The 12,106-nt window shown below is 47.8% G+C and overlaps 1 protein-coding gene across 1 annotated transcript; it reads left to right on the plus strand.

Annotated features, from left to right (window-relative positions):
* The first annotated feature begins 3,913 nt into the window (after positions 1 to 3,913).
* Ppia (peptidylprolyl isomerase A) lies at positions 3,914 to 7,617 on the plus strand. The gene is made up of 5 exons (XM_052734473.1): positions 3,914 to 4,037; positions 6,006 to 6,036; positions 6,131 to 6,219; positions 6,896 to 7,068; positions 7,278 to 7,617. The coding sequence occupies exons 1-5, from the start codon at positions 3,969 to 3,971 to the stop codon at positions 7,408 to 7,410; spliced, it is 495 nt and encodes a 164-aa protein (XP_052590433.1). The 5' UTR covers positions 3,914 to 3,968; the 3' UTR covers positions 7,411 to 7,617.
* The last annotated feature ends 4,489 nt before the right edge of the window (positions 7,618 to 12,106 follow it).

Genomic DNA, 12,106 nt, shown 5'->3' on the forward strand with positions numbered 1-12,106 from the left:
TCCAAGAGAGAATACTAAGTATTGCTCAAGATATGGAGAAATCAGAACCCTAATGAATTGCTGGGAGAGTGTTACGACAGTTTCTTCAAAAATAAACAGAATTATCCTGAGATCCAGGTTCTTGCTATGAGAGCCTTGAGTTGGGCTGGGGATGTAGCTTAGTTGCTTGACTGCTTGCCCCGCATGCATGAAGGCCTGGATTCAAGTCCCAGCACTGTATAAACTGGGTATAGTGGCTCATACCTAATCCTAGCACTCAGGTTTATTCATTTGTGTGGAGAGCACATTTATTTCTCTGTGTGTGTTTACATTTTTTACTTGTGTGTTTACATTTATCTATCTGTGTGGGGGGGCACATGTGGAACTTAAAACCTTTTTTGCAAGTTGGTTCTTTTTTTTTTTTTTAAACACTTAATTGTGTATGTGGCGGTCAGAGGACAATTTGTGGGATTCTGTCCTTTCCTTCTACACGTGGGCCCCAGGAATCAAACTCAAGTCAGGCTTGGTGGCCAGTGCCCTCTCCTCTCGGAGCATCTCTCTGGCATCCATCTTGCTTTGAGGCAAGGTCTTTTTTAAAAATTTATTTACATTTTATGTATGAATGTTCTGCATGTATGGACAGCTGTATGCTAGAAGAGAGCATCAGATCCTATTATAGATGGTTGTGAGTCACCATGTGGGTGCTGGGAATTGAACCCAGGACCTCTGGAAGAGCAGTCAGTGCTCTTAACCTCTGAGCCATCTCTCCAGGCCAAGGCAAGGTCTCTTAGTATGTGCTGCTGGGTTACTTACTAAGACTTCTGTCAGTTTCCTTCCCTGCTTCTCACCTCACCTTCAGAGTGCTGGGATCACAGATGTGAGCCATTTCAGCTGGCTGTTTGCATGGGCCCAAGGACTTGTGTGGCAATACCTTTACCTGCTGAGCTGTCTTGCTGGCCCTAATCTTAGCATAGGAAGTGAAGACAGGAACATGAGAAGTTCAAGGTTGGAGCTGGAGAGATATTTCAGTGGTTAAGAATGCATGCCTTTTATTCCAGCAGTTGGCAAAGGCAGGCAGATCTCTTTAAGTTCGAGGCTAGTCTAGTCTACAGAGCAAGTTCTAGGATAGCCAGATCTGCACAGAGAAACCCTGTCTCTAAAACAAAATAGAATGCTCCCTGCTCTTCTAGAGGACCGGAGTTCAGTTCTCAACACTTACATCAGGTGGTTCACAACTTCATGTAACTCCAACTTCAGGGGAATAACACTCTCTTTTGGCCTCTGCAAACACACTGCATGTACACAGGTGTGTTTGCATGTGTGCACGTGTGTGTTGTGATACTGGGTTTCTCTTGAGACTGCTCCTCCACTGGCCTACTCTAGTGGGTCCTGAACAACATCTGGGACATGGAGGCTTCTGGTTCTCTGGTCTACCTTCTCATCTTTCTACAATGCACTTCATGGTGACTCTTGAAAAAAAAAAATGGGTGGATGCAAACTCCTATGCCTGGCCCCCAGGGACAACCTATTCCCAAGGTTAATAGCAAGGCCTGAGTCACAGGAGTGTGCCCAGTACCACTACCCTTGGACATGCTCAGAGGGGACCTGTGATACTGTCACCATCTTGAAAACTTGACAGTCTTTGACTTCCCATTTCATTTTGCTCCAGGCCTGCACACGATACAGCTGTTGCTGAGTGGAGGCCTGAATCTTCCTTGCCTGTTTCTCCTTCTGCCTCTGCCTTCTGCGGCTCCTTCAGCCTGAGGTTAAGACAGTACCGCAGAGGCTTTGTCAATTACCCCAGGGCCTGGAGAGCCAAGCTTCTTGGGAAATATCGGCCTTACATTTGGCAGCAAGATCCATCCCGCACATTAGGGCTCAAAGTGGGTTATTTAGCAGTTGAATGTGAGATATGGCTCCATGGACATACTTTTTTATCTGAAGAAGTAGTCTCACCGTCTAAACAGCTACAGGCCAGGATCCCCTTAAACTCCTGACCCTCCTGCCTCCACCTCTCACATACTAGAGTGTGTATCTTCATGCTTCTTGTATGAGCAGCTGGGACGAAACCCAGGGCTTTGTACATGCCAGGAGCAAGCACTCTACTTGAGCTACATTCCAGTTTCAACCTGTGTACACTCTCTTTCTTTCTTTCTTTCTTTCTTTCTTTCTTTCTTTCTTTCTTTCTTCCTTTCATTTATTTATTTTTGTTTATTAAGACAGGGTCTTTCTACACAGCCTTAGCTGTCCTGGAACTCGCTCTGTAGACCAAGTTAGCCTCAAATGCAAAGAGATCTGCCTGCCTCTGCCTCCCTCGTGCTGGGATTAAAGGTGTGTGCCACCATGCCCATCAAATAAAAATTTTAAAAATAATTTTTAAAGAGCAACATAAGGAAAGGATTTATCGTGGCCCACAGTTTGAGGATACGATCCACCGTAGCGGAACGGCACGCTGGCAGAAGCCTGAGACAGCTTCCTCAATGGGGAACATACGATCAGCAAATTACCTGTCTGCTAAGAAATTAGAATAAGAATATGTAAAGAACTCCTAAACTCAACTATAACAAAAGCAACCAGTGAATTAAAAAGGAGGCAACGAACCCGTGAAGATGACAAGTACCCTTAACCATTGAGCCATCTCCCCAACCCCTCCTCCACCTGCTTTTTGAAAGAGGGTCTCACCGAACTTGGAGTTCAGTTTGGGCTGGGGCTGGTTGGCCAGCCAGTCTCCCCTCCCTCCACGGCCGGGCTTACAGAGCCCTTCCACTGGCCTGGCTTTTGCATAGGTGCTGGGGATCCAAAGTACTTTACCATCAGACACGTTTTTTGAGAAAAGCACGTTTACAGGATGTTCTATGAATTAAAGCTACACTGGTACAGAAATTTCCAGCTTGGCAGATCAGGGCTCTTTGTAGTTCAACCGAATGTGCTTTTGGTCTGATTCATCCAAATAAGGCAGGGCCAGACCCACATTCCTGAGGTTCTGTGTCTAAGGCCTTACACAGACTGCTGGTGAGCTACCGAAGGATCCTCCACAGCACTGACTCTCCAGTATCCATGCTTTTTTGTTCTTTTGTTTTTGAGGCAGGGTCCCACACTTACAGTTCAGGCTCTCTGGAACTCAACGATCCTCTGCCTACCTGGAGATGGGATTACAGGCATGTGTCACCATGTTTAGAAGCATTTGTATTGAGTGTACACCTTAGGCCTCATGATGAAATGAGAAAGACCCAGGACCTGTTTTGGGGGAGGGGGGGAGTAATAATTACAGGTAGAATCTGGCCAGGATCCTGTTTAAACAGCTTCCTCCTGGAGAAAAAGCAAGGTATTTTTGGAAAGTAGGACATTTAAAAAGTATTTCATAATCTTTCAAATGAGGGGGCTGCTTGTGTCCGTTCCCGAGTTGAAGAAAACGGAGGCGCTCCAAGGAACCGAGCAGGAAGCGATTGCCCGTGCAGGATGCCGATGCGGGTTCTGGACCTCCGCCCAGGGATGCCTGTTCGCATTTCCGTAGCGCAGGCCGCGCCGCAGGACCCCGCCCGACCTTGAAGGGCCGCTCGACCTTGAGGTCCACGTTTGCCTCAGTTACTCCCTCTGTGCAATGGGAAGATGTGCGTCATCACAGGGGAGGGCGGGAGGCCCCAACGCACTCCTAAGGACAGCCAGATTGCGTGGCCACCCTCCCCAACTGCCCTCTGACTCTTCCCCCACCGACCGCGCCGCAACCACTCGGCAGGAGCCCGCGGGCGGGAACCTGCCTCCGCGCGCTACAGCGCACGCGCACCTCCCTCCCCGCCCCACCTCGCGCCGGCGTGCGCCCATAGGCCGCCCGCGCCGTCACTCCGCCTGGGAAGCAATGGCGATTGATCAAGGTCCAGGCGCGCGACCGGGTAGTGGGCGGGGCCCAGGCCGGATATAAAAGAAGCGGGCGGCCAGGCTCGTGCCGCCTTGCAGACGCCGCTGTCCCCTTGTCGCCGCTTGCTGCAGCCATGGTCAACCCCACCGTGTTCTTCGACATCGCGGCCGATGGCGAGCCCTTGGGCCGCGTCTCCTTCGAGGTCGGGTGGGCGGTGGCGCTCCAGGGTGGGGTCCGGGGAGCGGTGGGGTGGGAGGCGCCCCCGGGGCGCTGGCCCACCCTCCTGAGGAGCGAGCGAGCCAGCGAGCGCGGGCGGCGGCGGCGGCGGCGGCGGCGCCATTTCCTGGCGAGGGGGCCATTTTGGGAGGCCGGCGAGGCGCGGGGAGGCTGGGCGGGCGGCGGACAAAGCCGGGCGGGGCGCGGCCGTTGCGGGGGAGGGGGCGGCCCCTTCCCCCGCCCGCCTCGGCCTGCCCGCCGGCGGCGCACGTGGCTGCGCCCTGTGGGGCCCTGCGCGGCCCGGCGCACGTGCTCGGCGCGCCTCTCCCGTCTCGGAGCCGTTGGGCCCCGCCCTGCTGTGCAGCGGCGCCGCGGACCCCGCGGGCCTCTTCCCCGCCACCCTCCCCGAGCCGCCGCCTTGCAGTGCGATCTGGGCAGAGCCCCTGCCTCAGGTCTCAAGGACGAAGGCTCGATGAGCCGGTACGTGCTCGGTAGTCCCCGGGAGATCTCGTGGCTCCTGCTGGGAGGATAGGGTTTGCTAATAGGCTGTGCTCGAGTGCGGCTTGGGCATGCCTCCATTCGGTTTGAAGCGGCAGCATTTGTTTAGAGAGAGAGAGAGGGGGGGGGCCCAGAACATCCCTCTGCCGCCCCCACCCCACGAGCGGAAACGGGAAAGGCCTGGCCTTTGCTGGTGCCCAAGGACCGCCTCCCGTCGCAGTGATGGCGCAGCGGGGGAGGCGCTCTGGATCCCCTCCCGATTGCCCTCTGTGGAACAGGCATGTTAGGACTGGCCACGCTGCAGTCTGGTGTTGACCAAGGTGGATTGCCAGTGGTTAGTTACCTAATTGGTTTTGAAGGTGTTAAATGGCTGCTTAAAGAACAGATAGTAATTAGGATCCTAAGCAGTTGGTGTGTTTCTTCTATAAAATTAAATATTCTATTCTCGTTAACCCCAGTACCAGGCCTGAGGCCATAGAGAAATAGAATGTTGCTTAGTGTCGCATTAAACTTTCTCCAAAACTACCACAGTGCAGCACATAGGTATGTAGTCTTCTGCCAGAGTTTTATCTGTAGTCAGAGCTGATAATTGACAAGGACTCGTGTGGAAACTTGGCTTAAGCCTCGGTGCTGGGCAGCAGGCTAGTATCAGGTTAGCCAAAGCTTAATGGAAATGAGACCAGACGTGCAGGTCGGTAGGTGACAATAGAGATGGAGCTGCCCAGCAGGGCTTTGAAGTAGTACTTGCGATGAAAGAAATGTGGGCTTGCAAAGCTCTGAGGAAAGGAGTTTAAACATTTTCAAAGAGCCATATATTTAAAACAAATATATCCTCTAAGAGGATGCAGATGCTACAACTGATTTACTGTCATCTGGTAAGTTGAAAAAGAATTCCTGGTTTTCAACTAGCTATGAGAGGGCTTGTAAACATTGAGGAAAGGTTCAAAGCACCTACTAGTAGGTAAGGGACCTAGCTACCAAGACAACCACTTCCCTGATACTTAAGAGCTGTGCTGTGACAGGTTGAAGGTGGTAGCATTTTCATTGCCAGTGACTAACACAGCTTATTTACCTGATTGTGACAGTGCTTTCTTTCAGAATTTTTGATTTTAGGTTCCAACATGAAGTTAGGGGAGGTGATGTACATTTGAGAAGCCTGAAGTCTATTCAGAAGTAGGTGTGATGTATTAAAAGCTCTTGAGTCACATTTAAGGAGTCTGTCGCTATTTCTAAGTCATGACCAGTTCCAGATTTTTGGCATGTTTTTGGTTCTCATGTTTCTCAACCCAACCCTTAAAGGTTTTAAGAGTGATTCTTACTGGGATTTGAAGATTATTACTGAAGTAGTGTTCTCCTAGTGAGAAAACAAATTTATGATGTACAAATCCCTAAAGCTAAGGGCATTAAGCATGAGAATATTGACCTGTGTATTAATTAGCTGTCTTTTTCCTTACAGTTATTTGCAGACAAAGTTCCAAAGACAGCAGGTTGGTTTAATTTTCTAATTTTAACAAGTTTCATGGATAAAATAATTTTAAAGAGAAAGTGTATGTGTACATACTCTGTTTTTGTTTCTAACAGAAAACTTCCGCGCCCTGAGCACTGGAGAGAAAGGATTTGGATATAAGGGCTCCTCCTTTCACAGGATTATTCCAGGATTCATGTGCCAGGTAGGAATGGACTGAATTTTTAGTTCCTTAGTTTAGGATTGAGCCAGAACGATGCTTCAGCTGCACTTTACCTGAGCCAGTAGTGTACCATTTCCAGTTAACCTCGTTTTTTTCTTATGTGTGTGTGGGGGGGCATAACATAGTGTACATGTACAGGTCAGTTCTCCATCCGCCTTGTATGTCCTGGGGATTGAATCAGGTCTTCCAGCCTAACGAACGGCTGGTTCCTCTTACTCACTGAGCCGTCTCATTGGCCCCAGCACAGGTTTTTGTTCTGGCCTTAAACTCCTTATCCTCTGGCCTCTTCCCGTGTACTGAGATTCCAGATGTCCTTACACACCAACCTTCTAGACTCTGTACCTTGGACTAGGATGAGCCCTGTGAAGTGCTTGCCACACAAGGATCACCAAACTGAGGACCTGAGTCCCAGAGTCCCTGTAAAAGCTGGGTGTGGTGACACTCATGAATTGTCAACTAGCCTAGTCAAAACTTTGAGCGCCAGGCCAGTGAGAGACTTGACTTTGTTTGGAACAAAAAGTGGATGACCCTTGCAGAACAGAGTTGAGATCCTGTGGCTTGTGTGCACACAACAAAAATTCGAAATCTGTAAAGGCTGTACCTTGCAGACTTTTCAGTTAACATTCTGAAGTGACAAGATTTCTGTCTGATGTCACAGGGTGGTGACTTCACACGCCATAATGGCACTGGCGGCAGATCCATCTACGGAGAGAAATTTGAGGATGAGAACTTCGTCCTGAAGCATACAGGTCCTGGCATCTTGTCCATGGCAAATGCTGGACCAAACACAAATGGTTCCCAGTTTTTCATCTGCACCGCCAAAACTGAGTGGTAAGAAACACAGTGAATGTGTATTTGAAAGAGCATGGCCCTGCTGAGGGACTCGTGTGTAGTGTTTCCTTTATCCCATCTCTTAGTGGAGTGAAGTCTGTAAGTGCTGACTGTATGTGTGCATGTATTTGTCTTGGATTGTTTTGTAGCAGTTCTTATTTTAGTGTGCCGTCTTCTCCTAATTGCTGATGATGGTCATTCTTCTGCAGGCTGGATGGCAAACACGTGGTCTTTGGGAAGGTGAAAGAAGGCATGAACATCGTGGAAGCCATGGAGCGTTTTGGGTCCAGGAATGGCAAGACCAGCAAGAAGATCACCATTTCCGACTGTGGACAACTCTAATTCTTTCGACTTGCGGGCTTCTTACCCACCAGACCATTCCTTCTGTAGCTCAGGAGAGCGCCCCCACCCCATCTGCTCACAGTACCCTGTAATCTCCGCTCTCACTGAAGTTCTCTGGGTTCCATATTCTCCTCATTCCCCTCCCAAGTCTAGCTGGATTGCAGAGTTAAGTTTATGATTATGAATAAAAACTAAGTAAGAACCATTTGTCCTTGTTTGTATTGAGGTGTTCATAGAGGTCTCTAACCAAGGTTACTTGACTATGAAGATAACAGCACTTCGAAGGCTTTTGTCTGTCTTCCCTAACTCTAGGTCTTTTGTTGTTGTTGAGGTCTCTGCCTCTCTTAATCTGCTGGCACCACCACTTGGCAACTCAAGAGGTCTTAACTGCTGTTGAATATTCCAAGGTAGGGGTGTGCTAAAAAACCAGGACTCAGAGACTGGGTAGATGAGCCCGTACTGCTGTGGGAAGTTACCATTTGGTGTGTTTAAACATGTAAATCCTGTGAATTTGTGTCTGGGGACTGGGTGTGTGTGTGTGTGTGTGTGTGTGTGTGTGTGTGTGTGTGTGTGTGTATCAGTAAGTTTGGAGTCTGGGTCCTAACCTTTACCAGCTAAGCCATCGTTGAGCTCCAGATTTGATTCTCCCAGAGGTGACAAAATCAAGAGTGAGTAGAGGACAAGCCTGACAAACCTGAGTTAATCTTGAAACCCATGTAAGATGGAAGGCCAAAGTTGACCAGTGAAGCCTCTTCTGGTGCACAAACATGCATACATATAGGTAAAACACTCAAGTTCAGAAGTTACCTTGGTTCCATGTTTGCTTTTGGTGTATGTGTGTTTATAGTCTGGAGGCTTCAGACCTTTGGAGCTGGAGTTACAGATGGCTGTAAGCCACCTGATGTGGTTATTGAGAATTGAACTCTAATCCTTTGCAAGTGCTGAGCCCTCCATCCAGTTCTTAAATGCTTTTTAGTTTGTATTTATTCTGTGTGGGATGGGGATACATGTTTTAGGACATGTTTCAGGATTTGTATCTTTGGACCATAGTTTCACAGGGCTTGATCTCAGGTCCTCAGGCTTTGTGGCAAGTACTTTTTATACACTGACTTGCCACTCCCGATATTTCATATTACCTATATTAAAGTTTTTAAAATGATACTTAGATGTAATTTACATGTAATTGGAATTAAGAGTGTTAAACATGTCCTTTTCAACAACAGAATCACATTACTAGGATGGAGTGTCATAGTTCTTGTCAGCTTGTTACCAATCTACACAGATCGGGGAAGGGACTTTTTAAAAAATGATTAATTTTTTAATTCATTTTACATACCAACTACAGATCTCTCCCTCCTCCTCCCACTCCTCTCTCCAACTCACCTCCCATTCCCTCCTCCAAAAAGGGAAGGCCTCCCATGGTGAGTCAGCAGAGCCTGGTACATTCAGTTGAGGCGAGTCCACACCTCCCTGCATCAAGTCTGTGCTCATAGGTAGTGGGCTCCAAAAAGCCACTTCATGTACCAGGGATGGATCCTGATCCTACTGCCAGGGCCCCCCAAACAGATCAAACTACATAACTGATGATGCAAAGCGCCTAGCCCAGTCCCATGCAGGCTCCACAGCTGTCGATCTAAAGTTCATGAGTTCCCACTAGCTTGTTTCGGTTGTTGCTAGGTTTCCTCCTCATGATCTTGATGACACCCCCACAACCCCCCCTTGCTCATATAATCCCTCTTCACTGGACTCCTGGTGTGTGGTTGTGGATCTCTGCATCTGCTTCCATCAGTTACTGGATGAAGGCTCTATGATGACAGGGTATTCACCAATTTGATAACCGGTGTAGGCCAGCTCAGGCACCCTCTTCACTATTGCTAGTAGTCTAAGCTGGGGTGGATTCCTGGGAACTTCCCTAGCACCAGGTTTCTCCTTGTCCCCATGATGTCTTTATCAAGATATCTCCTTCCCCCTTTCCCACTCCATCCTTGTTCCAGTTCAACCATCCCATTCCCTTATGGTTTTCCCTTATGGTTTTCTTTTTCTTTTTTCAAAGATTTATTTATTATGAATACAGTATTGTGCCTGCATTTGTCCCTGCAGGCCAGAAGAGGGCACCAGATCTCATTACAAGTGGTTGAGCCACCACGTGGTTGCTGGGAATTGAACTCAGGACCTCTGGAAGAGCAGTCGGTGCTCTTAACCACTGAGCCATCTCTCCAGCCCTGGTTTTGGTTTTTCAAGACAGGGTTTCTCTGTGTAATAGTCCTGGCTGTCCTGGGATTCACTTTGTAGACCAGGCTGGCCTTGAACTCAGAGATCCAGCTGCCTGCCTCCCTAGTGCTAGGACTAAAAGGCGTGCGCCGCCACCACCACCTGGCCTCCCTTATATTCTTATCCCCCATCCCCTACCCTCTTTTGCCCTCCCTCCCCCATCCTCAGTTTACTCAGGAGATCTCATCTATTTCGGGAAGGGACTTTCAATAGAGGAATTGCCCCTCCATCAGATTAAACTGTGGCATGTCAGTGGGGCATATTCATGGAGGAGGGCTCAGCCCATTGTGGGTGGTGCCAATCCCTAGGCAGGTAGGACTGGGCTATATAAAGGCAGGTGAGCAAGCCATGGGAACAGACTAGTAAGCAGTGCTCCATGATTTCTACTTCAGCCTCCAGTGTAGAGTTCTTCGATAGCTTTCCTCCATGATGGCCTGTAAGGTATAAGTGAAATAGACCCTTTCCTCCCCAAGTTGACTCTGGTCATGGTGTTCACAGCACAGAAAGCAAGCTAGAAGTCTTCATCATGAGCATTTGTGTGAGTGTACATGCACCTGTGAGTGCAGGTGCCCCAGGAGGCCAGAAGAGGGTGTTGGGTCCCTGGAGTTGTGAGCCACCTGATGTGAGTGTTAGGAACCAAAGTTGAATCCTCTGCAAGAGCAATAAACACTCTTAACCCCTGAGCTGTCTCCAGCCCCATTATTTTAAAAAGTATGCAAGCAAACTGAAGAGATAACTACAGTTAAGAGCATTTGTTTTTTTGCAAAAGACCTAGATTTGAGTTCTAGCATCCACATGGTGGTTCACAACCATCTGTAACTCCAGTTCCAGGGAATCCAGTGCCCACTTCTGACCTCCATGGGCACCAAGTATATAGGGTGCATCTCCATACACGCAGGCAAAACACTCAACAGTTTTGTTTTAATTAGTTTTAAAAAAGGGTTGTTCTCCGATCTCAAAAGCAATGATGTTTCTAGCCCAGTGTGGTGACGCACACCTTTGATTCCAGCACTTGGGTGCCAGGCACAGGCAGAATTTTTGAGTTCTAGGCCAGCCTGGTCTACAGAACAAAGTTCCAGGTCAGCCAGGGCAACACAGAGAAACCCTGTCTGAAAAACAAAATACAAAACAATGTTTCTTAACTCTAGCTGTCTGCTTTACACCTGTAGCAGCCGGGAATGCTTGGCCTCATACATGATACAATTTAAAAACTAAATAAAAACAAAAAGCATGCTGAGGATTGAAACCCAGAGCCTGAAGCCAGGCCCATCCTTCAGCACTTTAGGAAGTAGAGACAATGTATCAAAAGTTTAAGGCTAGCTTCTCCATGAGTTTCAGATCTGTCTATGCTAAATGAAACTTTGTTACCAACAAACCAGAGCCTGACAGTGCAAGGTGAATGTCCTTCCACCAAACCATCCCCAGCATGATGACTACCTTTTTCCCCCTTAAAGTGACTTTAGGTGCCTGGAGAGATGAATCATTGTTAAGAGCACGTGCTGCACTTAGTCTTACTGTGAAGCTTTGGCAGGCTGTGTAGGCTAGGCTGGCCTTGAACCCTCAGAGATCTGCCTGCCTCTGCCTCTCTGGTGCCTTTCCACTTTTTCAGTGAAAATGTCTGTTCTGTCTGTGCCCCAGTAAATAGCTCCACATTCATGCACATACAAGCATCACTAGTTGAATTCAGTGGGTTATTTTTTAAAAATAAAATTAAAAAAATAAAGAGGACATGAAATTGGGTGTGGGAGGTGTTAAGGAGTATTCATGAGGGAGTTGGAAGGAGGGAAATGGGGAGTAGATCTATGAAATTCTCAATATATAAAAATAATAAAAAGTTCAGGATATTGGTTTTGTCTATAACAGCGTTAATTCTGGATTGCCTAATTATTTTGTTTGTATTATTTACTTGTTCTACCAGGATCTACCAATTTATTTTCTGTAAAATAAATGGAACTTAGGTCTAGAAGCTTCATTGGATTCAAGTTCATTATTCGTTTATTTACTTTTTGAGACAATCTCACTGTGTAATTCAAACCAATCCTCCAGTGCTGGGATATAGGCACAGGCCACTGTGCTCAGCTTCAAGCTCATTATTGGAAAAATTTCAGAGATGCTGCTGTGTGCTCAATTTTTTCTCACATCAAGAGGCATAAAATCAAAAGCTGACCCAGGACTAAGGCTAAATTCAAATGGGAGGTTAAAGTGGTGTTTGGCAGATCACTGAAAATTGTGTGTGTGTGAGAGAGAGACAGACAGACAAAGGAAAACAGACAAAGTGACAAAGTGGTGTCTGAGAGATCACTCACTGGAAGTGTGTGTGTGTGTGTGTGTGTGTGTGTGTGTGTGTGTGTGTGAGAGAGAGAGAGAGAGAGAGAGAGAGAGAGAGAGAGAGAGAGAGAGACAGAGACAGAGACAAAGAGAAATG

The sequence above is a fragment of the Peromyscus californicus genome, unplaced genomic scaffold, assembly GCF_007827085.1.
Source record: "Peromyscus californicus insignis strain IS unplaced genomic scaffold, ASM782708v3 Scaffold_13__1_contigs__length_99412109, whole genome shotgun sequence".
In the NCBI taxonomy this organism is placed as follows: domain Eukaryota; kingdom Metazoa; phylum Chordata; class Mammalia; order Rodentia; family Cricetidae; genus Peromyscus; species Peromyscus californicus.

What these genes read in the sequence shown, in the direction of transcription:
- Ppia (XM_052734473.1), top strand. Translation starts at nt 3,969, where the DNA reads ATGGTCAACCCCACCGTGTTCTTCGACATCGCGGCCGATGGCGAGCCC. An exon ending in TTCCAGGATTCATGTGCCAG is followed by an intron (nt 6,220 to 6,895) that starts GTAGGAATGGAC and finishes CTGATGTCACAG; the next exon opens with GGTGGTGACTTCACACGCCA. An exon ending in TGCACCGCCAAAACTGAGTG is followed by an intron (nt 7,069 to 7,277) that starts GTAAGAAACACA and finishes ATTCTTCTGCAG; the next exon opens with GCTGGATGGCAAACACGTGG.